The sequence below is a fragment of the Myotis daubentonii genome, chromosome 3, assembly GCF_963259705.1.
Source record: "Myotis daubentonii chromosome 3, mMyoDau2.1, whole genome shotgun sequence".
Lineage (NCBI taxonomy): Eukaryota > Metazoa > Chordata > Mammalia > Chiroptera > Vespertilionidae > Myotis > Myotis daubentonii.
The window spans coordinates 156,362,202-156,389,819 of record NC_081842.1 but is presented as its reverse complement, the minus strand read 5'-3'; the positions used below and the strand labels follow the sequence as shown (position 1 = coordinate 156,389,819).

The window sequence follows — 27,618 nt, the reverse complement described above, 5'->3', positions numbered from 1 at the left end:
CACACCCTTCAGGGTGGGGGTCCCCACTGGGGTGCCTGGCCAGGCTGGGTGAGGAGATGATGGCTGTTTGCAGCTGGTCACACACCCTTCAGGGTGGGGGTCCCCACTGGGGTGCCTGGCCAGTCTGGGTGAGGGGCTGAGGGCTGTTTTCAGGCTGGGACTGAAGCTCCCAACTGCTCCTTTTTTTCTTTTTTTTTTAAATTCTGGGCCAGCTTTAGCTCTGGCTCCAGCTCTTAGGCTTCCGCTGCTGAAATCAGGTATCTGGTTTGTTTGTGTTCTATAATCGAAATAATGTATAACTCCAGCTCTGAGATCCCGGCTCGCTGAAAGCAGGTTTCTGGGCTTTTGTTTAGCTTCTATATTGTTACAATGTTTCAAACTGCAAGCTCAGAGGCCGGCAAGGCAGGCAGGGAATGTTGGTTTCCTCCGTCACTGAAGCAAGCAAGCCTCATGTTAGTTTCAAGCTGCCTGGCTGCGGGCCGCCATCTTGGCTGGCAGTTAATTTGCATATCGCCCTGATTAGCCAATGGGAAGGGTAGCAGTCGTACACTAATTACCATGTTTCTCTTTTATTAGATAGGACTAGAGGCCCAGTGCACAAAAATTTGTGCACTCGGGAGGGAGAGAGGGTCCCTCAGACTGGCCTGTGCCCTCTGGCACTCTGGGACCCCTTGGGAGATAATGACCTGTTGGCTTAGGCCTGCTCCCAGGTGGCACAGGGCAGGCCCAATCCCTAGGTGCAGCCCCTGGTCGGGCTCAGAGCAGAGCTGATTGGGGAGTTGGGGCACCGCCCCCTGTCATGCACAGAGCAGGGCGGATCGGGAGGTTGCGATGCCACCCTCAGTCACGCTCAGGGTAGGGCCGATTGGGGGGTTGGGGCACCGCCCCCTGTCACACTCAAGGCAGGGTCGATGGGGAGGTTGCAGCACCACCCCCTGTCATGCACAGAGCAGGGTCCATCAGGGGATTGGGGAACTCCCCCCTGACACGCACAGAGCAGGGCCCATCAGGGGATTGGGGAGCTCCCCCCTGTCACGCACAGAGTAGGGCCGATAGGGGAGTTGGGGCACCCCCCGTCACACACAGAGCAGGGCGGATCAGGGGGTTGGGGCGCCACCACTGTCACACTCAGGGCAGGGCCGATGGGGAGGTTATGGCTCTACCCTGTCACACACAGAGCAGGGCCCGTGGGGGAGGGCGGGAGTTGGGGTGCTGCCCTCTATCACCCACAGAGCAGGGCCAATCTGGTGGTTGGGGCGCCGCCACTCTCACACACAGAGCAGGGCCCGTGGGGGGCGGGGGGGAGGGTTGGTGCGCCGCACCCTGTCACACACAGAGCAGGGCCGATCAGGGGGTTGGGGCACCTTCCCCTGTCATGAACAGAGCAGGGCGGATAGGGAGGTTGTGGCCCTGCCCCCTGTCACACACAGAGCCGCAGGGCAATCAGGGGGTTTGGTCACTGCCCCCTGTCACGCTGATCCCGGTGCTGGGAGGCCTCGCGGCTCTGCTGATCCCGGTGCTGGGAGGCATATTACCCTTTTACTATATAGGATGGAGGCCTGGTGCATGTGTGGGGGCTGGCTGGTTTGCCCTGAAAGGTGTCCTGGATCAGGGTGGGGGTCCCCACTGGGGTGCCTGGCCAGTCTGGGTGAGGGGCTAATGGCTGTTTTCAGGCTGGTAGGTGACTGAAGCTCCCAACTGCTCCTGTTTTCTTTTTCTTTTATTCTGGGCCAGCTTTAGCTCTGGCTCCAGCTCTTAGGCCTCCACTGCTGAAAGCAGGTTTCTGGCCTTTGTTTACCTTCTGTATTTGAAACAATGTTGCGATACTGCTGGCTGAAGCCTGGCGGACTAAAGCAGGTTTCTGGGGTTTTGTTTAGCTTCTATATTTGTAACATAGTTGCTTAGAGTTGCAGCTCAGAGGCCGGCAGCAGCAGGTGGGGAACGTTGGAGTCCTCCGTCACTGAAGCAAGCAAGCCTCATGTTCGCTTCCAGCTGCCTGGCTGCCGGCCGCCATCTTGGCTGGCAGTTAATTTGCATATCACCCTGATTAGCCAATGGGAAGGGTAGTGGTCATACGCTAATTACCATGTTTCTCTTTTATTAGATAGGATAGGCTAGAGACCTGGTACACAAAATTTATGCACTTGGAGGGGAGGGTCCCTCAGCCTGGCCTGTGCCATCTCACAGTCTGGGAGCCCTCAGGGGATGTCTGATTGATGGACAGCATAGGCTCCCTGAGGGGAGCAGGCCTGAGCCATCAGTTGGACATCCTTAGTGTTGCCATGGAGGCGGGAGAGGCTCCCGCCACCACCACTGCACTCGCCAGCTGTGAGCCTGGCTCCTGGCTGAGTGGCACTCCCCCAGTGGGAGCACACTGACCACCAGGGGGCAGCTCCTACATTGAACGTCTGCCCCCTGGTGGTCAGTGTGCATCATAGTGACCAGTCGTTCCACCGTTCAGTCGATTTGCACATTAGCCTTTTATTATATAGGATTACTACATTAGACTATGTTCTGAACATTTTTTTAACCTCAATCTCTGATAACTTGATTTCTTTTTTTAAAATAATTCTTTACTGTTGAAAGTATTACATATATTTCTTTATTCCCCCTTAATCCCCCTCCAGCCTGCCCCTTCCCCCCACCCCCGGTCTTCAGCACCCTATTGTCTGTGTCCATGGGCCATGCTTATGTGCATACAAGGTCTTTGATTTATTACCTCCCACCCACCCACCCTCCCCCACCGTCCCTCTGAGATTCCACAATCTGTTCCATGCATCCATGTCTCTGGATCCACTTTGTACATCAGTTTATTTTGTTACTTAGATTCTACATATAAGTGAGATCATGTGATACTTATCTTTTTCTGATCACTTAGCATGATACTTTCCAGGTCCCTCCATGCTATGAGAACTTGATTTCTTACAGCCAATTATTTGAGTACTGAGGAAATAGCTTTTGATACAGACTACTACTGAAGTAACAGAAATTTGTATCAGATGAAGGCAAGTTGTATAAGATGCTTTCCTGCATATGACCAGCCAGTATTGGGTTACTGACTCTGACCCTCGTGAGGTGACAGACTCACATGAGAGGCGTCTTGTGCTCTCTAGAGAGCATTAATAGCTCCATTTACAATTGAGTGTGGAGAACATGGATGTGATAGGGTGGGCTGAAGGGGGAGAAACTCACCAGAGCATTGAGAGGCAGCACAAGGAAGGCACTGTGAGCAATAACCCAAAGGTTACAAACATTCATTCATGGTGAGGAAACTCAGTTAGCAAGAACCCTTGACAAGGACTTAAGCACACAGCCACGGACTGCTAGACGCTGAACCTACAAAACTCTTCTCCTTTTGTATTTGAACACCTACCCTGTGCCAGACACTTGCCTTGGTACTAAAGACACGACCATGAACAAGACAAGGCCCCTGCCCTCTTAGAACTTAGGTTGGAGTACAAAAGAAAGATAATTAACAAGTAAACAAGTTATTGTAACAAAATAGAGCTAGCTGTTCCAACACCCCCCTTAGGCCCATTCAAGCCGAAACATCCTATATATTTGACCATGCCTTAATGCAAGTAGATGAAACATATAAGTAGATAAAACACTTTTCTCCAGACTGGAACCAAATCAACCCAGCCCGTACTTACAGTCAGAGTGAAGTCGTAACAGTCGGGGAGCTCGTGATGACGAATAGTCTGCAGATTAATGGCCTTCAGTTTAAACATCAGCTCCACTGTTAGGAGTCTAGGAAACAGAAGAGACTTCAGTGCAGTGAAAACACACTCACAAACATGAGTCACGCTCCCGCCTGCCTCCCTCACCTGTGGAAGTCCAGTGTTAGGTTGAGTTTATTTTCTTCTGGTGTTCCAATGTAAAAAGATTCATCTGGCTCCACAGAGAAACATTCTGCCACAGAAAGGAACAAAACATAATACTGCGGCCAAAATACATACAACTACATCTTGGAAAGATAATATAGATATTCAAAACTAAATATTCAGATTCTAGTACTTTTCTGAATTAAGATTTTAAAGGGTAGATATCTATAACCACCTCTTGGTTACAATGACTCATTTGTTTTTAAGACATAAGTGGCTACATTTCTGCAGTGGGTGGGAGTGGAAAAAGTTCTGAACCCGATCTCATTAGTCTTCTATAGAATGCTATCTTCCCTCCTGGCCTTTAAACCTAAACTTGGAGACCTTCCTCCCCCCCCCCTTTTTTTTTTTTAAATTGTATCTAAACAGGTTTGAAGCTCTTGCAGTGTCAAAGAAAAAAAATTTCTAAGCATAAAGGATCTACTTTTTTAATATTATGTGTTGACTATTTTTCCTCAGTCAGCATTTTTAAAGGAAAATAGCATCTTAGAAGGTTTTCACTAATCAGTACTATAATATTTTACTATTTCTCTCCCAAAAAATGTCCCAGTCACTATTGATGAAAGCATTCAAATATGTTTTATTCTTTTTATTAAATGACAGAGGTGACATTGATGAATAAGATTAATACCTATTTTTTAACATTTAGTCCTGAGCTAATGTTTCAGGTACAATTTGCAGATAACACTTTGCTAATAAGAATAAGCTGTGCTCTTCTAAATTCCGGCTCTCATTCCTACCCCAGTCTACTCCCTCCGCCCCGCCCCCCACCTTCCATCCCCCTAGATACTGAATAGTGAGATGCTAGTAAAGAGAGGGAGCTGGACACACATCAAGCATAATTTTTTGTAAGGAAAATATCTGCCTATTTAATGAGCTAATCCAGCATGAGAGGCCGTGGAATATAGTGCTTAAGAGCCCAGACAGCCTGGGTCAGATTTCAGCTCTGCTGCTTACTAGCTCCACCTTGAGCAGATCCCTTACCTCTCTGCACCATACTGTAGTCTACCATAAAACGGTAATAATAATAATAATAATAATAATAATAACAATAATAATAATAAACCGTGGGACAGTACCTGCCTGACATGCAACTTTTATATGGTTGGTCAGATGACCTATTCATTAGCACAGACCAAATCAACGTCTTCAGAGATGAAATTACTGATTTAAAAGATAAATCAAGGAATGGAAAGTGGAAGTTCCAGCATATAGAAGAGCATTACCAGTTTCAATTTGGGGATCAATGTCAAAGGTATCGTTTCCAGGACAGATGTTTCCTTGCTTGTAGAAGTACTGGCAGATTGCCATACCGGTCTGCTCCGCGCCCTGATCCTCATAAGCGTGGTTCCCAACTGAGATGTTGCGTAGCTGCAAGTACTTCAACCAAAAAGAGAAACAGAATGTGGGAATGCCAGCCCCGGCAGAAGTGAAGCCATGATCCCGCTCCCTCCGTGGCTTTGAAACTGGCAGGCCCCCACCTCTGTTCTGGGTGGAGACCCTCCCACAGACACGCAGAGTAACCTGGACTGTGCCCTCGGGCAGCAGAGGGGAGAAGAGCACTTGAGAACCTGAGTTCTGAGTTCAGGTGTCAAATCCATGACCTCAGGTAAATCACAAACTTTTCGGAGCTTCTGGTTCCTTATCCGCAAAATTAAAGGCTTAAACTGCATAGTCTTCTTTCCTCCTTTAAAGAACTATGTTCAGGAACTGGCTTTTACATTGAGTGTGAATACAAATTTATTTTATCTTAGACCTACATCCTGTATGGTCAGAGTGTTGCTTCACTACTGCAATACAGGAAGGGGGATATAATTGTTCCAGGCTAACCTGCAAAACTTTTTATTTAAAAAAATACCTTTTTAATATTTATTTTTGTAAGAATATAGTCATTTTCATAGCAATCCCTTGTCCTGGCAAATCCTCTAAAACAGTGAGCCACATGCAGCTCTTTGGCCCCTTGAGTGTGGCTCTTCCACAAAATACCATGTGCGGGTGCGCACGTACAGTGTGATTGAAACTTCGTGGCCCATGCGCAGAAGTCCGTATTTGAATGCAAGGCACCCTGCGATGTAGAGGTTGGGAAGAGTAGATTCAGCTAAGGAGACTGAGAGGAGCAGCCTGGGTCCCAGAAGACAAGTGGAGAAAGTATCGCATGAAGAGAAACGCACTCGCCTGCACTAAGCACCATGGAGAAGTTACGTTAGGTAAGGACCGACAACCTCTTTCACCACATCCTCTCCATGGGTGATCTCGGCCAGTCCCATGCTTTATATACCATCTATATGCTGATGACTTCCAAATTTCTCTCCAGCCCTGCCCTCTCCAATAGATTCCATATACAAGTGGGTAGCAATCTACCTGTGGTGTCTAAGAGAAATCTTAAACATGGGTGGACAAACAGGTAAAATTTTGTCTCTTTCTACAATAATTTTCTTCTTCACAAACAACTCCATAAGTCAATTACTTTCCAGGCAAGACTTGGAAATGATCCTTTAGTCTTCTTCTCTCATACTCCATTTCCAATCCATCAGAAAATCATGCATTACTTTCCGATTATATCCCAAACCATTTCTCATTACCTTCTCTGCTATCACCCTCCTCCATCATGTCTCACCTGGTTAACCCGACTTTCCTGCTTCCAATCTAGACTCTCACCACAGTCTGGTCTTTGTAAAGAAATCATAGGGCTGTTACAAATATTTCCTTACCACAGTCACAAAGAGTAAGTGAATTAAGGCATGTAAAACCCTTAGAATAGTGACACCTAAGACATGAACCTGTTTGAGACTCTGTTGCTTCTCCCTGGAAGCTTCTTTCTTGAGATCATCATGGGCTGTCTCATTGCTCTTTAGTCTGCTCTCTGCTCACCTGTATCACCTTCTCAGAGAAGCCTTCCCTGACCATCTCCACCCTTTCACTCTGCCTGCTTTTTTGTTTGTTTTACCTTAAACAAATAACCAACTGACAGTTGATATTTATTTATTTACTAGAGGCCCAGTGCACAAAATTCATGCACAGCAGGGGGGTGGGGGTCCCTCAGCCAAGCCTGTGCCCTCTTGCAATCCAGGAATCCCTGGGGGATGCCCGACTGCCACTGAGGTAGGAGAGGCTCCCACCGCTGCTGCACTTGCCAGCCGTGAGCCCGGCTTCTGGCTGAGTGGCGCTCCCCCTATGGGAGCACATTGACCACCGAAAAAAACTCCTGCATTGAGCGTCTGCCCCCTGGTGGTCATTGCACATCATAGCGACCGGTCATTCTGCCATTTGGTCAATTTGCATATTAGTCTTTTATTATATAGTATTAGAGAGGCCTGGTGCACAATTTCGTGTAGGGGGGGGTGTCCCTCAGCCCAGCCTGCACCCTCTCCAATCTGGGACCCCTCAGATTGCAGGGTGCCCTGGGTGAGGGGCTGAGGCAGTTTGCAGGCCAGCCACACCACCATGGGGTGAGGGTCCCCGCTGGAGGGGCGTGGCCAGCCTGGGTAAGGGGCTGAGGGCAATTTGCAGGCCCCTCCTGCAGCAGCTGTCCAGAGCGGGCAGGAAGGTTAGGTCGCCCCTGGCGACCCAAGGCTCTCACACACTCAGGCCAGCTCCGTGGCCGCCGCCCACAGGTCCCTCCTTCAGAAGCCAGCCAGGGCGGGCAGGAAGCTTGGCTTCCTCCGTCGCTGGGGGTGACCCAAGCCTCTCGCCTGCTCTGGCTGGCTCCGTGGCCACTGCCATCTTTATCCCACTTATTTGCATACTCACTCCTGATTGGCTGGTGGGCATTCTGAAGTGATGGTTAATTTACATATTTCTCTTTAATTGGTGTAGATTGCTGTTCTCTTCCTATTAGAATATGACCTTCTTGACTCTGTCTGTGTGTTCACTACTGTATTTATGTAGCAAAAACAATATCTGATACATAACAGATGCTAGAATTTTGAGGGAATAAATCTTAGCCTTTGCTAGTGTATGTTAAGAGTCTCTCCCTCCTTCCATGGCTTCCTGGCTCTCTCAGAGTAAACTTCATAGCTCCTTTCCTGGCCCAGTCACACTTGCCTCCTTTGCATTTTCCTGAAACTTACTCAGTGCTTCCTGGCCGGCAGGGCCTTGGCTGTTGCTACCCATTCAGCCTGAAATATTCTTTCTCACACTGTGAGTCCTCAGAGAGGCCTTTTCTGACCACCCTGTACTATTAATGCCTTTTGCTACTTTATTTTACTTCACAGCACTCATCACTATATAAAATCAAATAATTTTGGTTAAACTTGTTTAAAAGCTATCTTTTCCATTAGAATGTAAATTCCACAGGGCTAGGCATTTATCAAGTCCTCCGCTCTAACCCCAGTACTTAGAACAGTATTAGGCCTGGAATAGGTGTCAAACAAATAGTGAGGTAAAATATTACTATAATGCTGCAGTGGCTCTTCATTTCCTAGAGCTAATCTATGCACAGTAAACCATCCTATATAATAAAAGGGCAATATGCAAATTGACTGAATGGTGGAACGACCGATCACTATGACACACACTGACCACTAGGGGGCAGACACTCAATGCAGGAGCTGCCCCTGGTGGTCAGTGTGCTCCCACAGGGGGAGTGCCGCTCAGCCACAAGCCGGGCTGACAGCTGGCGAGCGCAGCAGAAGTGGGGGGAAGCCTCTCCTGCCTCCGCAGCAGCACTAGGGACGTCAGTCAGACATCCCCCGAGGGCTCCTGGACTGCTAAAGGGTGTATCCGAGCTGAGGGACCCCCCCTCCCACCACCACCACCAGTGCACGAATGTCATGCACTGGGCTTCTAGTTAGATAATATGTGTGATTAGGGTATTGAGATTGGGAAAATGAGCCAAAAGTCTATGATAATGGAAGTGGCATAAATTATTAAATAGTATGATGTCTTACATATAGGGGGAAATAGTGTAATGCTGGAGATATTCCATTTTGAGATTTTTGTTTTCTATTCAAGGAAATGGTGTATTCATTAAGTCTTTCTAAAGCCACTCTGAGCCAAATGGTAATTTTATAAGGGGGATAGGAGAGCAGGGAGGGCATAAGAGATTAAAAAGTCCTTTCCATGAAAAAGAAGGTAAAAGATATCGAGGGCGGTAATCTATTTCAGGCACATCAAGAGAAGGCAAGGTTCTTTGGAAAAGACAATAATGCTAGGAAAACAGAGGCAGCAGGAAGAGAGGAAGAACAAATAGGAGAAGGACTAACTCCATAAAAGAAGCCATAGGCTTGAGTCTACAGAAGCTGAGCAGGGCTGTTGAGGACAGGACATTGTGGACGTCACTCATTACATTGGGGACTGCCCAAATGTAAGGGGCAGATGAAAGAAAGGAACCCAGTAAAGATGACCCACAATTGGTTGAGGAAAGCCAAGGTATCATTTAAAACAAAACAACTAGTGTTCTGACATTCAAATATATGAGCATATATAATAAACAAAGGTGATGTTATAACCAGCATTGGATCAGAATGAGCCTAGAGATGGTCTACTTAGAGGACATCTGGGGGCTAATCCCTTCCAGATAAGTAATTAGTCATGGAAATACCTTTAAGAGCCGAGAAGCCACCGTCCCATCTGTCAGTTCCCCTCAGGGACTATTATCTCAACTATCAGGATATCTCCTTACAACAAACAAAGCTCCTTCTTTAACACCAGTCCATACTGTCCCTTTTCAGTTATCTGGAGCCAGGTAGAATGACTGTTCTCATTAACCACAAAAACTCTAGTTATTCATGAAAATTATGATCAAGGTATTTTTATCTTCAGCTACTAGTAAAAATGCCTGATAGTTGCTTGGAAGATGAAAAGCAATCATTTGCCTAAGGTAAACCACCCTAATTATTATTTTCTACTTACATATTAGAGTAAGGAATCTACATGCAATTCTATAAAGAATGTAGAAATCTGATAAATAGAATGGCCTGAATGCCAAATAGTACTGTATTTTTATAAATATATTTTTATTGGTTTAAGAGAGGGAGGACGAGGGAGAGATAGAAACATCAATCATGAGAGGGAATCATTGATCGGCTGTGTCCTACATGCCCCACACTGAGGATAGAGCCCACAATCCAGGCATGTGCCCTGACTGGAAATTGAACTATGACCTCCTGGTCAATGCTCAACCACTGAGCCATGCTGGCCCCAGGCCAAGTAGTACTATATTTTCAAAACTAAGTTTAAGTCTACTAATTAAGGTAAATACATTTTAGGAGGAATTTTAATGAACTATTTACTTCTGGCCTCTATCCCCCCTGCCCAAAAAAAGACACAAAACAAAGAAACTACCAATTTGGTTCAAAACAGCTTTAAAGAAACTTAATAAGCTTAAAACAAAAATCTCAAAACTGAATATTTCCAGCATTATATATTTTTTCCTTACAAATTGTAGGACATAATTCTGTTTAACAACGTATACAGCTTACTTCTATTACTGTAGATTTGGGAGCAATTCTTGCAATCAGAATGCTAACAGAAAGCTTTGGTGTCGTAATTACATATCCCATCTTAGCAATTTATCATTTCAGTGTGCAGAGATTATCTCTAGATAATGAAGAGACATGGTTGCATTATAACAATTGTTTGGAGGAGAGTTGTAATAATTTTGAAACTAAGCCAGCTTGGAAATACTGACTTCAAGAACACTCCAGCCCTAGCCCGTTTTGCTCAGTGGGTAGAGCATCAGGCTACGGACTGAAGGGTCCTGGGTTCAAATCTGGTCAAGGACAAGTACCTGACCGGATCCTGGTGGGGGCTCATACAGGAGGCAACCAATCCATGTGTTTCTCTCACATTGATATTTCTCTCCGCCTTTCCCTCTCTCTAAAAAATCAATGGAAAAATGTCCTCAGATGAGGATTTTTTTTTTTTTTAAAGAACACTTTCAATGATACCTACCAAATAAGAGATTTAGGATCTTGAGAAAGTACTATTTATAGCAAAAACAAATTGATTACAAACGCAGAATAGGAATTTGACTCATCTGGATGAAAAACAAGCTTACTTTTTTGGCAGTTAATCCGTGTCACAATAAGATCATTGTCATGCATGACATAAAGGCCTTACTTATTTTTTAAGTGAACTTTCAGGTCTTGGTTGCTATATATACTTTGCAAAGTGAACATTCTCATTAAGTATTAAGGGCCTCTGAAACTATAAACTCTGAGGACTTAATGACTACTTACTACCAGCGTCGTGGTTAATAATTTTAAACCTTTGAGGCTCTCATACAAGCCCTAGTTTGATTCTTTTAATTAAGTCTTTCAAGTTCCTGTCTCTGTGTTACTGACCAAAAACTCTTCTCAATTTATAGTTTTGTAAAAGTTTGTTGGCAATATTTTAAAAACATTTTAAAAATTATTTTATACATGCCATTTATACATTACAGAAATGTTCACCCTTCTCCATCTGAATGTCAGTCTCTATTACGTACATTGCTAACTGTTTTTTCAGTCTGTTCTTTCTCCCAAGTAAAGAATGCACATGCACCCCTGAGAGGGGAAAATTAAGCCAATTCCATTAAAGTATCTATCATTAAAAAAAAAAAGCCATGCTTATTTACCTGGTTCACTGCAAAGATGATCTGACTGTATACATCACTCTGTGTGTAAACTGCATAGGTGTCATCTGCTTGGTCCACATATCCTTTTAGGAAGAGGTGTTTGAATGCTATAGTGTTATCTTCCTTGAAAGCTACCACCATCTGGTTACTTAGCCCGAAAAAGACCAGCTTCAGGGGGAAAAAAGGAAAAAGTTAGAGGGTGAAAAAGCATCAAAATAAAGGTCTCCATATAATAATCAATTTATCTATTCAAGATTCAGTGTCTAATTAATCCTGAATATGTCCCATAGAAATTAATCTTTGGTAGCTATGAATTAATTTGTCCTTAAAGATAAGGTAGGTTTCTAGTTCTAAGGTAAAAGGAAGTGGTTTTGCATCTTTTCAACATTTTTTTTTAACGTCTGATCTCATTTATGGCATTGCTCCCATCAAAAGCCTCAGGAGTTCAGGTGAGTCCTTCAGGAGTTCTTCAGGTGTTCAGAGGAGCAAGGTTACTTTTTGGCTACAACATAGGGAGGCTCACTTAAAGAAAGCATGATCGAAACCCTGAAGTATGTGCAGAACTTGGGCAAAGGACATTTGAGGAGCTAAGAAGGTAGCCCAGAATTTAGCGCTTTGAAAGGACATAATTCAAGTAGAGGAACATTGAGAAGAAACATTAGCAGAAGAAATGGTGTAGGGGCCTGAACAGCAAGTAGAAGAGTGTAATACTGAATTCTGTAAGACATCAAAAAGGTCTTGAAGAAGGTATATAATGTAATGTAAGAAATACCTTAAATAAGTTAGTCTTACAATCAAACTATATTCCTAGGTCTAATTACCAGAACTGTGACAATAAGACCCAATATAAAAGTACTCTTTCAACTTATCTCTAAATTAAAGTATATTAATATAACATATCCTTAATGTTCATGCAGGATTGACCCACATGAAACCAGTTGTTCACATGCAAAAAAAGGCTGTTTACCTGAACTGCTGTCATGGTAACATAAAGTCTGTCAATCATATGCCAAACCTTACTTTACTCCAAGCCTCTTTCACCTTCTCTTTCCTCCCAAACCACCTTAATCTATCTCTATTTCATACACACACACACACACACACACACACACACACACACACGCATGACATAAAGGCCTAACTTATCTTTCAAGTGAATTTTCTAAAGTATGTGCACGTAGTTTAGAACATACATTCTGACTTCGATCCCAGAATGAGGCAGGGTGTATTGTATATGGAAAAGGGAAGAACACTGAGCACCCATGGGCCATTACTCTATTCCAGCAACTTTCCTCACTCTAATCCTATAGTGTAGTTTAGTGATGGCGAACCTTTTGAGCTCGGCATGTCAGCATTTTGAAAAACCCTAACTTAACTCTGGTGCCATGTCACATATAGAAATTTTTTGATATTTGCAACCATAGTAAAACAAAGATTTATATTTTTGATATTTATTTTATATATTTAAATGCCATTTAACAAAGAAAAATCAATCAAAAAAATGAGTTCCTGTGTCACCTCTGACATGCGTGTCATAGGTTCGCCATCACTGGTATAGTTCCTAATGTACCTATTTTACAAGATGAGTACATACAGGATCAGAGAAGCTCAATAATTTTTCCAAGTCAAATTACCCAAAAGTGTATAGTTAAAATTGGAGCCATCTAACAGACTAAATCCAAGCTGCACAACCCAGGTTCTGATCAGGAAAAATAGAGTAGCCAAGTCTTTTCCCCTTCATTCTCCCTTTGTAGATGTATGCTTATACTCTACACATGTCATCTCTCTCCACCTAACTCAACCCCATCACTGAAGAGCCTCTTTCAGCTCAAAGTCCTACTTAAATCCCAATAAGACGACAGTTTGATATTCCAGGGATTTCACATCTATTGAAGCTGATGACCAAAAAGCCTCCAGAGAATTTGCAAACACATTCTTACCAATTTATTCAAATACATGAGGACCTCCCATGTGCCAGTACTGAGCTAGAGACTGAAGATACAATGGGAGGCAACAGTCCTTGTCCTTAAGGGCCTAGGAGACAGGAGGCTGGGACAGAACTGCTATAATTCAGAGACTGAGCCAGGAAGTGGGGAAGAGAAAACCTTTAGTAAGGTCCCTATCATTGTGCACATCTTTCTTTTGTTACCGAGACACAACAGCTCCAACTTAACAGAAATACCACCTTCTTTTCCCTAAAGAAGAAATCTGTTACCAAGTCACCCTTATTGATCAATTACAAAGTTGTCTTTATGTAATATTTGCTTGATTGCTCAGATATAAATTACGGAAACATCTCAATTGAGAAACCTCAGTTCCTTTCAAAAACTTACCTAAACACCTTTCATATGTTTATTACTAACTAACGAGCTTAACATTTTAAACCATTGGTCAATTTTTCTCTTGACCACTCTAGGAAACACAGGAAGGTTAGATAAGCGTCCTAAAAGATTAAGGAATAATTAAGATAATAAATCTTAGAGGGAATAAATCTGAGTTTGAATTTCAGTTCTGCTCTTCATTTCCTGTCTATGATAGGCTATTTTAACGCACTAAGCCTCAGTATTCTAGTCTGTGAAATGGGAATACCACTCTCTCTGATTTGTTTTAAGAACTGAACATGATGATGGCTATACAATGTTTATCCTAAAACACAGCACTCATTCTAAGTAGAAAGTATTTATGTTCAACCATTTACTTTTATTTATTTTTTTAATATATTTTTTAAAATATTTTTTTTATTGCTTAAAGTATTACAAAGAGTATTACATATGTCTCCTTTTTTTCCCCCCGCCCTTGACAATCCCCTGGCCTCCCCTACACCCCAGTGTCTTGTGTCCATTGGTTATGCTTATATGCATGCATACAAGTCCTTCAGTTGATCTCTTACTCCCTCCCTGCGCCCCCCCACCTCCACCCTCCCCGGCCTTCCTGCTGTAGTTTGACAGTCTGTTCGAGGCAGCTCTGCCTCTGTATCTATTTTAGTTCATAAGTTTATAATGGTCTTTATTATCCATAAATGAGTGAGATCATGTGGTATTTTTCCTTCATTGACTGGCTTATTTCACTTAGCATAATCAACCATTTACTTTTAAAGAGAAATCGTTACACTCACCAACAGAAAAACATATGCAAGAATTCTACCAACTTCAAATGATTATAGAAATCCCCTTAGCTTCTAACAATCTTAAGCATTTGTTCTTTTTCCTAAAATATATTTTATTGATTTTTTACAGAGAGGAAGGGAGAGGGATAGAGAGCCAGAAACATCGATGAGAGAGAAACATAGATCAGCTGCCTCCTGCACACTCCCCACTGGGGATGTGCCAGCAACCAAGGTACATGCCCTTGACCGGAATCGAACCCGGGACCTTTGAGTCCGCAGGCCAATGCTCTATCCACTGAGCCAAACCGGTTAGGGCAAGCATTTGTTCTTAATAACCAGTTAAGATTAGTGACTTCAGGGTTTAAAATATTTTTATCCTTGAATATGAGTTGTTTATTTAGTTACGGGTTGTTGGGTTGTTTTTTGTTGTTGTTTTTTCACCAAAAAGAGAAAGTGCTAATAAAACATCTCTTTCCCCTATTAAAATCTACTTTTATTTTTGCCTATTTGCTTTTAATGAAAGATAATTGCTCTCAGCAGCAAAAAAAAAACATTTCTACACAAGAGTAAATCACAAGTATAAATAAAGAACCACAAAATTTTGTTTCCCCCAAAAAATGTTAAGAAAGACCAAGAAAATGAAATTCTTAACATCTCCTAAAATGAAGTGTCATATTTCACTCACCACCTATGCTACTCCTTTTTAGTTAATTCTGATTCTTCCACTGCAGGACTCCCATGATCACAGAGAATCCAAATACTTGCTTACAGAAACCCTTGAAGTGTCTGAAGAGAAATTCCCAGAAAACTAACTAGGAAGGAAAAGGCTCTTCTGATTGGACAACAGCTAGTTTCCAAGGTGTATTCAGAAACCTCTCTACTGGAAGCCAAATATTAAAATTTTCTTTTCCTGAAAACCAATTGGATTATGTGGCTGAAATGATAACTCAAGGAAAGATGAAAAGGAAAAAGGTAAGAAAAAAACCCCAAAAGTCTTCTTTCACAAATATTTAAGAGAGAAGGGTTTAAGATTTCATGTTTCCTTATTTATTGCTCCCCATTATGCATGCAGTTCAAAGTTATAAAAATCACTGGCTAGTTTGGCTCAGTGGATAGAGCGTTGGCCTGCAGACTGATGGGTCCCGGGTTCGATTCCAGTCAAAAGCACATGCCTGGGTTTCGGGCTTGATCCCCAGTGGGGGGCATGAATGAGACAGCCAATCAATGATTCTCATCATTGATGTTTCTCTCTCTCTCTCTCTCTCTCTCTCTCCATTCCTCTCTGAAATCAATAAAAATATATTTAAAAATAACAAAAAACCACTAGCCATGGGCCTCTTTGTTATTAAAAGAGGCTTTTAACAAACCTCTGACCTGAGGTGCTCACCTGAATAGTCACCATTGCAAGTTTTATAATTTGTATAACAAGTTTCCATGGTTTTCTGCCTCGAGCCCAGAATTTCTCACAAGGATTCATGAAAAAAAATTTGAGTTTTCGCCTCATCTGGTCTTCTAATAGGAGCTCCTCAGAGGGAGATGTATTCTGGTTAAACGTGCAGCCATTTTCCTCCTGCTGAGAGCTACAGCTATTTGTAACGACCTCAGGATTTGCCATCTCTAGAGGGAAAAAACAAACAAACAAAACTGTTTCCATTCTGTAAGTAAAGACACAAGTTTATGTTCTTTGCTATTGCAGGATAGTTGAAGGAGTCACAACAGAAGATCTGGTTTCAGATAAGCACCATTGTTGTAAACTGCACTTTACAGACTCAATTAGAATGTTAACATATCATTTTTCTTTTTGTTTCCGTTATTAAATGATTTTTTTACTCAGTTAAATTTACAAAATTCAGGGACTGCATTTAGAAAAACGTTATATGTACTTACACATACATGGTACGTGTAGGCTTCTGTCTCATTCAGTGGCAGGTATAGAGCATGGATTGTGAGCTGAAAGCCCAGGTCAGGGCTTCAGAGGGTAGACGCACCTTGAAATTATATGGGGACATTTTTTTTTATATGTGGATATGGCTGCTTTTCTTCTGGAGAGACTTAAAGATTTATCAGATTATCAAAATAGTTTTAAACCACCAAGTTCTGATTGTTTTTTAATCCTGGCTCTACAACTGACACTTTTGTGACATGAGCCTCTCTGACCCTCAGTTTTCCCTTCTGCAAAATGAAAACAGGAGGTGCTGTCATATGATTGTATTGAGCATTACAAGTGAAAATGCAGCCAAAGCCCCTGCATAGGGCCTCACACTAAGCAAGCAGCCTCACTCTCCCCACAGCCCCATCAGTTTCCTAAAACTGCCCACAAGTTCTTAGTGGCCCTGTGAGCCTCCGGGGATTTAACTGTCCTACAACAGGGAGCACAGAAGCTTAATTTAAGTCCAAATCCCAGGCAGCCATGTCTTGTATTTGCTTTTTGTTGGAGACTTGATATTTCTGTAGCACATTTTACTTTTCAGGGTACTTCACAGCTATTATTTCATTTGTCCCTTTGAAAAGGATAAGGCTGGGGGTTTTTTTTATTGTCTTTATAGTCAGCTTTTCCAAAGTGACCAAGAAGTCACTCCAGAAGCTGGGACCTATCTTGGACTTTTTTCTCAGACTAATATGGATATTCTGGAAACCTGTTCAAAATAAAATACCCCAAACCACCAGGGAAAGTCCTTCCATATAAAAGGATGGCTCTGTTTGATATTTCTCTAATGACTTGTACTCAGAAATCAAAGGGGAATTCAAACTATACAGATTAATACAATATGTGACAAGTCACTGTTTAGGCACCACATTCAAGCCTAGAATCCCATTTTTGGTTCTGGTTGAGACATTCATAGTAAACACAGAATCTCCAAACAACAGATATTCACTATAAAAACTAGGCATGGGATATGTTTTTAAACTCTTAATATATTGCTGAATCAATAACATAAAATATACTTACAATAGCATACAAACCCCTTCAAAATGAAATAATTATAATAGGACTCATTAAAGTGTGGCTTGTGTGTATGTTAAAATGCCTATCAAAGTATGAGTACAATAGCTCTTAGGTAAAGACATAAAAGAGAGAAAAAGTTTACCAATACCTTAGGATTTTCACTCAAGAACACGTTATTCTTTTCTTCAAAAAGGTATGATGTTTTTAATCAGCATTTTAAAAGACTTTACTTATTACGGGACTTAAAATGAAGATGATTTATGTTGCTCAAAACTCATATGAACATCAACATAATGAAGCTCTTAATAATAAAACATGTTGGTGAATTACAGATTTGAGGTCAATTAAGCCCTTTCTATTTTGATACAGGGAAAATTAAACTTTAAACAAACCAGCCACAGGCCATGTAACAGTAACCCATAGGAACAAAAGAGAAAATGAGCCAACCCAAATTAATTTATTCAGCACATCGCACCTCGTTGTCCGGGGAACCAGATATTACATGTACCAGGACTGACCGCTAAACTTGCTGCAAACGTTAGCTTTGCCGCCTCACAGATGCCCTTCGGAGCAGGGTGCACTGTGAAAACTGCAACCAGTCCAGACCACTAGCCGCAGAAGGGGGGCAGGGCACACCCCTACCCACCCCAGAGCGCCCAGCGGGAGGCGGGATGGGCGGAGCTGCGGGTCCCGAGGGTGGTTATCTCGAGGAATTATTGGAATCTACAAACTAACACACAGGGGTTGTTTATTGAGGGCGATGAAAGACTTAACTGGATTGAGCTGCGGAAAATTACAGAGAACTAGGGACTATGTGTCAATAGCAAAAGCCTCACACCTGGTGACCAAGTAACGCAACCTCATTTCTCCGGAAGCGCATTGTCACTTCATCAGACACAAACCTCGGGTCTCTTTTCCGTTCTCTCTTCCTTCCTTCACCTTTTTATCTTTTCTCGACGAGCGCTCAGGCTAACTTTGTTGGGCTGGTACTTGGTTCCCGGAAGGGCGTGAAGGCCACCGCGCTCATCCGAGAGCCGAGCCCGCAGCCGCCGCGCCTTCCTGCCGGGCCACTGCGCCCTGAGCCCCTTAGACCACCGAGCCCGGCTGGACGCTGCTTTCGCCCAGCGCCCGGACCCTGGCTTTGTGCCCCCCCATTTCCGTCCGCCCCCGCGCCTCTAATAAAGGGATATCTTAGCGAAAAGAGGCTGGCTGTGCACCGTCCAGAGACTCCAGGCCATCTCTGAGCCGCCGCACGCAGACCGCCCCCTCCCCACCCTAGGCCTTCGGGGAGACGTCCTCTGGGGGCTCCCGGCTCTCGACATCTCCGCCTCCGGCTGCGGGGCGCGGGGCAGAGCCTCCGCCACTGCAGCCGGGTCCGAGTCCCCAGGCGGGGGGCGCGCCGACCCGACCCGCGGGACCCCCGCCCGACCCCGGCCCGCGCGCGCCCCCACTGACCTCGGCGGGGTGGCCGGGCGGGCGCTGCGCCCAACACCTGCAGCTGGTAGCCGCCTGCCACCTGTGTCTCCTCCATAGACCCGACGTCAGGGCGCCGACCCTCCGGCTTTAAGTCCCCGACGGCTCCGACATCGCGGTTCCTCCCTGCGTGGCGGGCGCCGTTCCCACGACACCTGATGCCTCTGGGCGGCGCGGGGCTAGACTCACCTGAGGCCGTCGGCGCACCTGGGGGGCGGGGGGGCGAGAGCAGCGGGGCGACCCCGGGGTGCGCCGTTAGCAGGCCAGCGGGGAGGCGTAGGGTCTTCCGAGCCGCCGGGGGACGCGCTGTGCCCGGGCGTCACTCTGGAAACCTCTGAGGCTCGGCTCGGCGGGCAGAGCGGGCGTCCGGCCGCCAGGAGCCGCTGCCGGTGGCATCCTCCCTCCTCCGCCGCCTGAACTCGTGCCCCTCCGCCCCGCAGCTCCGGTTCCCTTCCACGCCCTTTCTGGAGCCGTCTTTCAGGGGGGCAGGCGGGGCGAGGAGGCTGTCCGAATGAGCCCAGCATTCTCCGGCAGGCACCCCACCCCTACCCCTTCCCTGCCGTCTGGGCCCCAGTAAACCACTCGCACACCCCTGCACGTGCTCTGCGATGGAGCGAGAGCTGTGGGAGGTGAAAGTACTCGGGCTCCGGGCGCTTCCTCTCACTTGGTGGGGGTAGGGGAGAGGGGAAGGGGCGCGAAGAGGGGCGAACAGCCTGCGGGCCTTGGGTGCGCAGACCTCTCCAACAGCTGTCAGTTCTGGTGTTTGCATACAGGAGAATCAAAAAGTGCAGGGCTTCTCAAGCTGAGACGTGCACCCTCTCTAGGCCTTCCAGTTGTGCAAAATTGCTGTGACGTTAATGAACTGTTAGATCCTCTAGACTGGCTGCTGGGACCCAAAGCGCCCTGGACAGCTCCTGGAAGAAATGGGTCTAGAAATATTTGAGGTAGTGACAACGATTCTTTGCTTGGTCAAACTTTAGTCAGGCCCCTACACTTTCTCCTAGGTGCCTCTGTGCACTTTCTTGTAAAATCCGATTTTAGCAAGAACGCTGCCAAGTCAGTTTACCAGAATCCGCTCCCCTCCCCCCAAAGCCCCCCCCCCCCCCCCCCCCCCCCGCGCAGTATTTGATTATCCTTCATTTCTGATGGCGTTCCTCATCTTCCATCATCCCTCAGGTGATGTCTGATCACCCTGGCCTGTTTTCAGTTAGGTAGGTTTAGCCGGAACTTCCCTCACCCCTGTGGTCTCTTAGTAATTTTTCACCCACTTGACCATACTGAATTTGGAATTGAGCCCCAACTCTCTCCCCCACTGTGAAATCCCATTGCAGTGGTCCCTATAACTGTCTCCATGGGCTAGAATAAAGTCTGCCTTCTATTTTTAACAAGTGCTGTTGAATATTTTTCTTCTTTAGGAGTGGACCCCTAGCCCCGCTGCAGTGGCTCAGTGGTTGAGCGTGGACCTATGAACCAGGAGGTCACGGTTGGATTCCATGCTGGGGTTGCCTGCTTGATCCCCAGTAGGGGGCATGCAGGAGGCAGCTGATCAATGATTCTCTCTCATCATTGATGTTTCTATCTCTCTCTCTCTCCCTGTCCCTTCCTCTCTGAAATCAATAAAAAAAAAAAAACCATATATATATATTTTTTAAAAGAGTAGTTCTCGAGCCATGATTTTTTTTCTTTATGAATTTTTTAAACTAAACCTGAGTTTACTCCTTATCAGGACTACATTGGGAACTTGATTAATTTGAATCACAACCACTTTGGATATATATTTTTTTTAATATATTTTCTTGATTTTTTTATAGAGAGGAAGGGAGAGGGATAGAGAGCCAGAAACATCAATGAGAGAGAAACATCTATCAGCTGCCTCCTGCACACCTCCCACTGGCGATGTGCCCACAACCAAGGTACATGCCCTTGACCAGAATCGAACCTGGGACCCTTGAGTCCGCAGGCTGATGCTCTATCCACTGAGCCAAACCGGTCAAGGCAGGACATGAACTTTTTTAGATCTGATACAAATTTCCAGTTGGCACCAGAAAGCTTCTACCTATATACGCTCCCATTAGCATGCTGTTCCCTCCACTCCTCTCACCCACACACTACCACTGTACCTCAAGTTTAGTTCTGATTTTAATTTCTCCCTGGGCAGAGTCGGTTTGCCTGTCTCTAAGGTGCTCACGTTTTTAGGTGCTCAGACCCTTGGGTAGGAGGAACCAGTGTCTATGGTTAGTTAGGGGTTGCAGCCTTCATGTGTACTTTCCTGAATATGCATGAACTCATTCACCTTTGTGTTAGGCATTATGCAAGGTGCTCTGGGGAATACCTAGGTAAGTAAGACTTATAAGTAGCTCAGAGGCCAATAGGTAAAGAAGTCTAGGATAACTCTAACACATGTGATTACTAGAAGCCTGCAGGATTGAGCTGAAACTGGCCCTCTGACATCCCCCGAAGGGTCCTGTGCTAGAAGCCGGTCCATCCTTGCTGCTTGACACAGTCGCTGCAGGGAAGAAACATCTGCACAGCATATGTTTCAAGGGACCTGGCATATATGGCATACTGTTCTTAATATGTTTGCTCACCTTCTTGTTGCTATGTGTTTTAACCAAGGTCACCTCTCTGAGAAAGGTTGTTTCCCCAGGTAGGGATTTTTCCCTGAAGTTAGGGAAGGAATAAAACCCCTTAACTAAATGCCAGGCAGGTAGTTAATCACTTTAACTACGAACAATCACCCTTAAGCTACATAATCTTTACTCCCTAGAATGGAGATAAGAAATGCCCTAACCTTTGGAATAGAAATTGACAGGATTAAAATCAACTGGTATAAATACAGATGTAACAAGACAATAAAACACTGAACTTGGATTTTTGCAGAAGAGCAGGAGACCGGGAGCTGGATTCGCGGCTGGCAGAGAAATTGTTTTCCTCTTCTCCACGATGTACAGAACCAAAGTGGGCCTGAAGGACCTCCAGCAGCTTTACAAGTTGATCATTAGCCAGCTGCTCTATGATGGCTTCCTCAGCATTGCTAATGGCCTCATCAATGAAATCAAGCCTCAGTCTGTTTGTGCACCCTCAGAGCAGCTCCTGCATCTCATCAAACTAGGAATGGAAAACGATGATACTGCAGTTCAGTATGCAATTGGTCGTTCAGATACAGTTGCCCCAGGCACGGGCATTGACCTGGAGTTTGACGCAGATGTCCAGACCATGTCCCCAGAGGCTTCAGAGTATGAAACCTGCTATGTCACATCCCATAAAGGACCATGCCTAGTAGCTACCTATAGTAGAGATGGGCAGCTAATAGCTACTGGGTCTGCTGACGCCTCCATAAAGATCCTCGACACAGAAAGAATGTTGGCCAAAAATGCCATGCCAATAGAGGTTATGATGAATGAGACTGCACAACAGAATATGGAAAACCACCCCGTGATCCGGACTCTTTATGACCACGTGGACGAAGTCACATGTCTTGCTTTCCACCCAACGGAACAGATCCTTGCCTCTGGTTCAAGGGATTACACCCTTAAGTTATTTGATTATTCCAAACCCTCAGTAAAAAGAGCCTTCAAGTACATTCAGGAAGCTGAAATGTTACGCTCCATCTCTTTCCACCCTTCCGGAGACTTTATACTTGTGGGGACTCAGCATCCTACTCTTCGGCTCTATGATATCAACACATTTCAATGTTTTGTCTCTTGCAATCCTCAAGATCAACACACCGATGCCATATGTTCTGTTAATTACAACCCTAGTGCCCACATGTACGTAACTGGTAGCAAGGACGGCTGCATCAAGTTGTGGGATGGCGTCTCGAATCGGTGCATCACAACTTTCGAGAAGGCACACGATGGTGCTGAAGTTTGTTCTGCCATCTTTTCCAAAAATTCTAAATACATTCTTTCAAGTGGAAAAGACTCGATAGCTAAACTTTGGGAAATATCAACAGGACGAACGCTGGTCAGATTCACAGGTGCTGACTTGAGCGGGCGGCAGGTGCACCGGACACAGGCTGTCTTCAACCATACAGAGGACTACGTGCTGCTGCCAGACGAGAGGACCATCAGCCTGTGCTGCTGGGACTCACGCACAGCTGAGCGCCGAAACCTGCTGTCCCTGGGCCACAACAACATCGTGCGCTGCATCGTGCACTCGCCCACCAACCCCGGCTTCATGACCTGCAGCGATGACTTCAGGGCCAGGTTCTGGTACCGGAAGTCAACCACAGACTAGAACCCCCCCGCCTTAAATAGGGTTCTTTTCTAGAGGACCCTGCCCCTCCCTCCCATGTGTCCCATCACCAGCCTCAGTAGAAAGTCGTGGTACCATCTTTGGCAGTCGGGCTGCCACCTCTACATCCCTCTTGGATTTTGTACAAAAGGGTCCTTTTTTACCTTGATGTGGAATCATGGTGGAAAAAGTGGGAAACGCAGACCCCGGCTCTGCACTCACTGATTATTACAGTGATTTTCATCCGTTTTGTAAATACAGGACTTGCCATTTCTCGGAACTTGATCTTTTGAAGAAGGGTAGAGTATTAAAGTGCTTTCCAGATCTCGTGTGGATCTGTCCTGAGGAATTCTCATTGGGCTCCTTTGTCATCTTCTGTGCCTGTTCCACATCCTCTCTGTGTTTTCCTTTCCAAATGCATTTTGACCGATGAGTAGGCATACCTTGAGAATTGAGTTTCGTGCCCTATTAAACCACTTTAGAGAATCAGTTCTCTGAAAGGACATCCTAATAATAAAGCTCAAGATCTGCAACTTTACTGTTACACATTTTCACTTCAGTAACATCAACGGCCAGTTTTCCTGAAGATTACAGGAGCATCTTTCATCAGACCTCCCACATTACCTTTCATACCTGCAGTGCTCGTCTTCAGTAGATGCACTTACCACCAAATGACGCCATTTGGTGGGAAGCACAGATTTGGAGAGTATATCCCATCTAATCGGAATCAGGTGGTCCCCCCACTGCCCTCAGGTGTTGCTTGTCTTCATGAATGGCTAACATTGATTGGCTTTGTTCTTAGGTAACTTTAAATCTTATTTTTCAGCCTGAACCTTAACTACTCATCGTGGACACACAAGGCAACTGTGTTCTCAGAATATATTTGCAATTAACTGGCTGATACAAGTTTTCTTTTTCTTGAAATTTTTTTAGAAGGTGACAATATTTCTTAGTGTTGAGCTCTAACTGGGCCAAAGAACCCAAACTCCCCTCACTAAGATATCTTTGGTTTATATTTATCCCCAAATACATATACCTCATGATCTGGGTGGGAGCACCTAAAAATATAACCTGGGAACATTAGGTAAAAAGTATGAAATAGAGTAATGTAATTATCTTATGTTACAGGAATTTTAAAATATGATGGTGATTGCATAAAAATTCTGCTTTAGTCATCATCCTTAAGGATCATTTTAATTCTTTTTTTTAATTAAATCTTTATTGTTCAGATTATTACATTTGTTCCTCTTTTTTCCCCCCATAACTCTCCTCCTCCCAGTTCCCGCCCCACCCTCCGCCCTCACTCCCCACCCACTGTCCTCATCCATAGGTGCACGATTTTTGTCCAGTCTCTTTCCACATCTCCCACACCCCTTTCCCCCCCAAGAATAGTCAGTCCATTCCCTTTCTATGTCCCTGATTCTATTATGATCACCAGATTTTTTATTCACTTGATTCTTAGATTCACTTGTTGATAGATGCATATTTGTTGTTCATAATTTGTATCTTTACCTTTTTCTTCTTCTTCCTCTTCTTAAAGGATACCTTTCAGCATTTCATATAATACTGGTTTGGTGGTGATGAACTCCTTTAGCTTTTCCTTATCTGTGAAGCTCTTTATCTGACCTTCAATTCTGAATGATAGCTTTGCTGGATAAAGCAATCTTGGTTGTAGGTTCTTGGTATTCATCACTTTGAATATTTCTTGCCATTCCCTCTGGCCTGCAAAGTTTCTGTTGAGAAATCAGCTGACAGTCGTATGGGTATTCCCTTGTAGGTAACTGGATTTCTTTCTCTTGCTGCTTTTAAGATTCTCTCTTTGTCTTTTGCTCTTGGCATTTTAATTATGATGTGTCTTGGTGTGGTCATCTTTGGATTCCTTTTGTTTGGGGTTCTCTGCGCTTCCTGGACCTGTAAGTCTATTTCTTTCACCAGGTGGGGGAAGTTTTCTGTCATTATTTCTTCAAATAGGTTTTTAATATCTTGGTCTCTCTCATCTTCTGGCACCCCTATAATTCTGATGTTGGTACGCTTGAAGTTGTCCCAGAGGCTCCTTACACTATCTTCGTATTTCGGATTCTTTTTTCATTTTGCTTTTCCAGTTGTGTGTTTCTTGCTTCTTCACGTTTTGAATCTTTGACTTGATTCTTGCGCTGCTCTGGTCTGCTGTTGGGTGTCTGTATAATATTCTTTATTTCAGTCAGTGTATGCTTAATTTCTAGTTGGTTTTTTATCACAGCATCGAGGGTCTCATTAGATTTCTTGAGGATCTCACTACATTTATCGGCGGTCTCACCAGTCTTTTCGAGGGCCTTACTAAGTTTATCGGCAGCTTCTAGACAGTTCTTGAGAGACCTTAAAAGTGTGGGTTTGAGCTCTATATCTTCCATTTCTGACATTTGCGTCCTGTTTCTTTGTCTCTGCATTTTTTTAATTAAATCTTTATTGTTCAGATTATTACATTTGTTCCTCTTTTTTCCCCCCCCATAACTCCCCTCCTCCCAGTTCCCGCCCCACCCTCCTCCCTCACTCCCCACCCACTGTCCTCATCCATAGGTGCATGATTTTTGTCCAGTCTCTTCCCGAATCTCCCACACCCCTTTCCCCCCCAAGAATAGTCAGTCCATTCCCTTTCTATGTCCCTGATTCTATTATAATCACCAGTTCATTCTGTTCATCAGATTATGTATTCACTTGATTCTTAGATTCACTTGTGGATAGATGCATATTTGTTGTTCATAATTTGTATCTTTACCTTTTTCTTCCTCTTCCTCTTCTTAAAGGATACCTTTCAGCATTTCATATAATCCTGGTTTGGTGGTGATGAACTCCTTTAGCTTTTCCTTATCTGTGAAGCTCTTTATCTGACCTTCAATTCTGAATGATAGCTTTGCTGGATAAAGTAATCGTGGTTGTAGGTTCTTGGTATTCATCACTTTGAATATTTCTTGCCATTCCCTTCTGGCCTGCAAAGTTTCTGTTGAGAAATCAGCTGACAGTCGTATGGGTATTCCCTTGTAGGTAACTGGATTTCTTTCTCTTGCTGCTTTTAAGATTCTCTCTTTGTCTTTTGCTCTTGGCATTTTAATTATGATGTGTCTTGGTGTGGTCCTCTTTGGATTCCTTTTGTTTGGGGTTCTCCGCGCTTCTTGGACCTGTAAGTCCATTTCTTTCACCAGGTGGGGGAAGTTTTCTGTCATTATTTCTTCAAATAGGTTTTCAATATCTTGGTCTCTCTCATCTTCTGGCACCCCTATAATTCTGATGTTGGTACGCTTGAAGTTGTCCCAGAGGCTCCTTACACTATCCTCGCATTTTTGGATTCTTTTTTCATTTTGCTTTTCCCACTGGGTGTTTTTTGCTTCCTCGCATTTCAAATCATTGACTTGATTCTTGCGCTCCTCTGGTCTGCTGTCGGGAGTCTGTATAATATTCGTTATTTCAGTCCGTGTATGCTTAATTTCTAGTTGGTTCCCCAATATAACATCGAGGGTCTCATTAGATTTCTTGAGGATCTCACAACATTTATCGGCGGTCTCACCAGTCTTTTCGAGGGCCTTACTAAGTTTATCGGCAGCTTCTAGACAGTTCTTAAGAGACCTTAAAAGTGTGGTTCTGAACTCAATATCCTCCATTGACAGTTTTGTCCTGTTTCTTTGTCTCCGCATTTTTTATGCTTTCTTGGCACACCCCCTAGTGGTCTTTGTGTGCAGTCTTGTTGCCTTTAAGCCTTGATTGATGTCGGCAATACCGGGGGTGAGTTGACCTCCAGGCTAACTGGCTATGAGAGTCCCCTGGGTCTGCAGTGGGAGGGCTTCTGTGCTGGATCTCTAAGGCGGTGCTAATCTAGCCTTTGCCTGAGGCTATCCGGCAAATGGTTCTGCTCAGGGCTTGGGCGGGGCGGGTCCCAGGGGATCCAGAGGGCGGGCCGGAGCGAGCAGTTATGGCTGCTCTCAGTTCCTTCCCTAGGGGCTCTGCCTCTCAGAGTCCCAGCAATGGCTGCAAACCTCGGAGAGAAAGCTGCCTTTGAGTTCCGACCGAAGCCAGACAGTCCTGCTTCTCCCGTTTGAGTCTTGCTCCCCAGAGACTCGCCTGGATCTGGAGCTCAGAGTCTGAAACTCCCTCCCGATTGAAAACAACAACCGCGCCCTCCACCGCCAGCCCACTCCGTGCGCGCACTCCGCACCTGAGTATTTCACTTCAGCACTGCGCCTCCTCTGAGTCTGGGTATGATATTCTCTTTCCTCCTTGTTGTAGAATTTCCACTCAGCCAGCCTTCCTGTGGTTTTGGATGATGTCCGTTCTGTCCTTTAGTTATATCTCTGAAGTGGTTGTTCGAGGCAGCGACCTCCTGCGTTAACCTACGCCGCCATCTTGGTTTTTCCGTCTCTGCATTTTTTTATGTTTTCTTGGT

The 27,618-nt window shown here is 44.6% G+C and overlaps 2 protein-coding genes across 5 annotated transcripts in view; one reads left to right on the top strand and one right to left on the bottom strand.

Moving 5' to 3' along the window:
• Positions 1-19,415, bottom strand: part of MCOLN3 (mucolipin TRP cation channel 3) — a 37,934-nt gene extending 18,519 nt beyond the window's left edge. Inside the window, exons 1-6 of one of the 4 annotated variants that reach the window (XM_059689016.1) lie at positions 19,158-19,415; positions 15,936-16,165; positions 11,443-11,610; positions 5,111-5,264; positions 3,828-3,912; positions 3,654-3,750 (exon numbers count right to left, since the gene is read on the bottom strand). In XM_059689016.1, the coding sequence (XP_059544999.1) occupies positions 3,654-3,750; positions 3,828-3,912; positions 5,111-5,264; positions 11,443-11,610; positions 15,936-16,163 (732 nt within the window). In that variant the 5' untranslated portion in view covers positions 16,164-16,165; positions 19,158-19,415. The other 3 variants (XM_059689017.1, XM_059689019.1, XM_059689015.1) reach the window with 3 other exon arrangements.
• Positions 19,416-21,844: 2,429 nt separating this feature from the next.
• Positions 21,845-23,549, top strand: LOC132230887 (cleavage stimulation factor subunit 1-like). The gene has a single exon (XM_059689014.1). It carries the CDS (start codon positions 21,912-21,914, stop codon positions 23,205-23,207), a length of 1,296 nt encoding a protein of 431 aa, XP_059544997.1. The 5' UTR covers positions 21,845-21,911; the 3' UTR covers positions 23,208-23,549.
• Positions 23,550-27,618: the final 4,069 nt, after the last annotated feature.

Bases quoted from the DNA above. Each gene is read 5' to 3' on its own strand.
- LOC132230887 (XM_059689014.1), top strand. From the start codon at position 21,912: ATGTACAGAACCAAAGTGGGCCTGAAGGACCTCCAGCAGCTTTACAAG.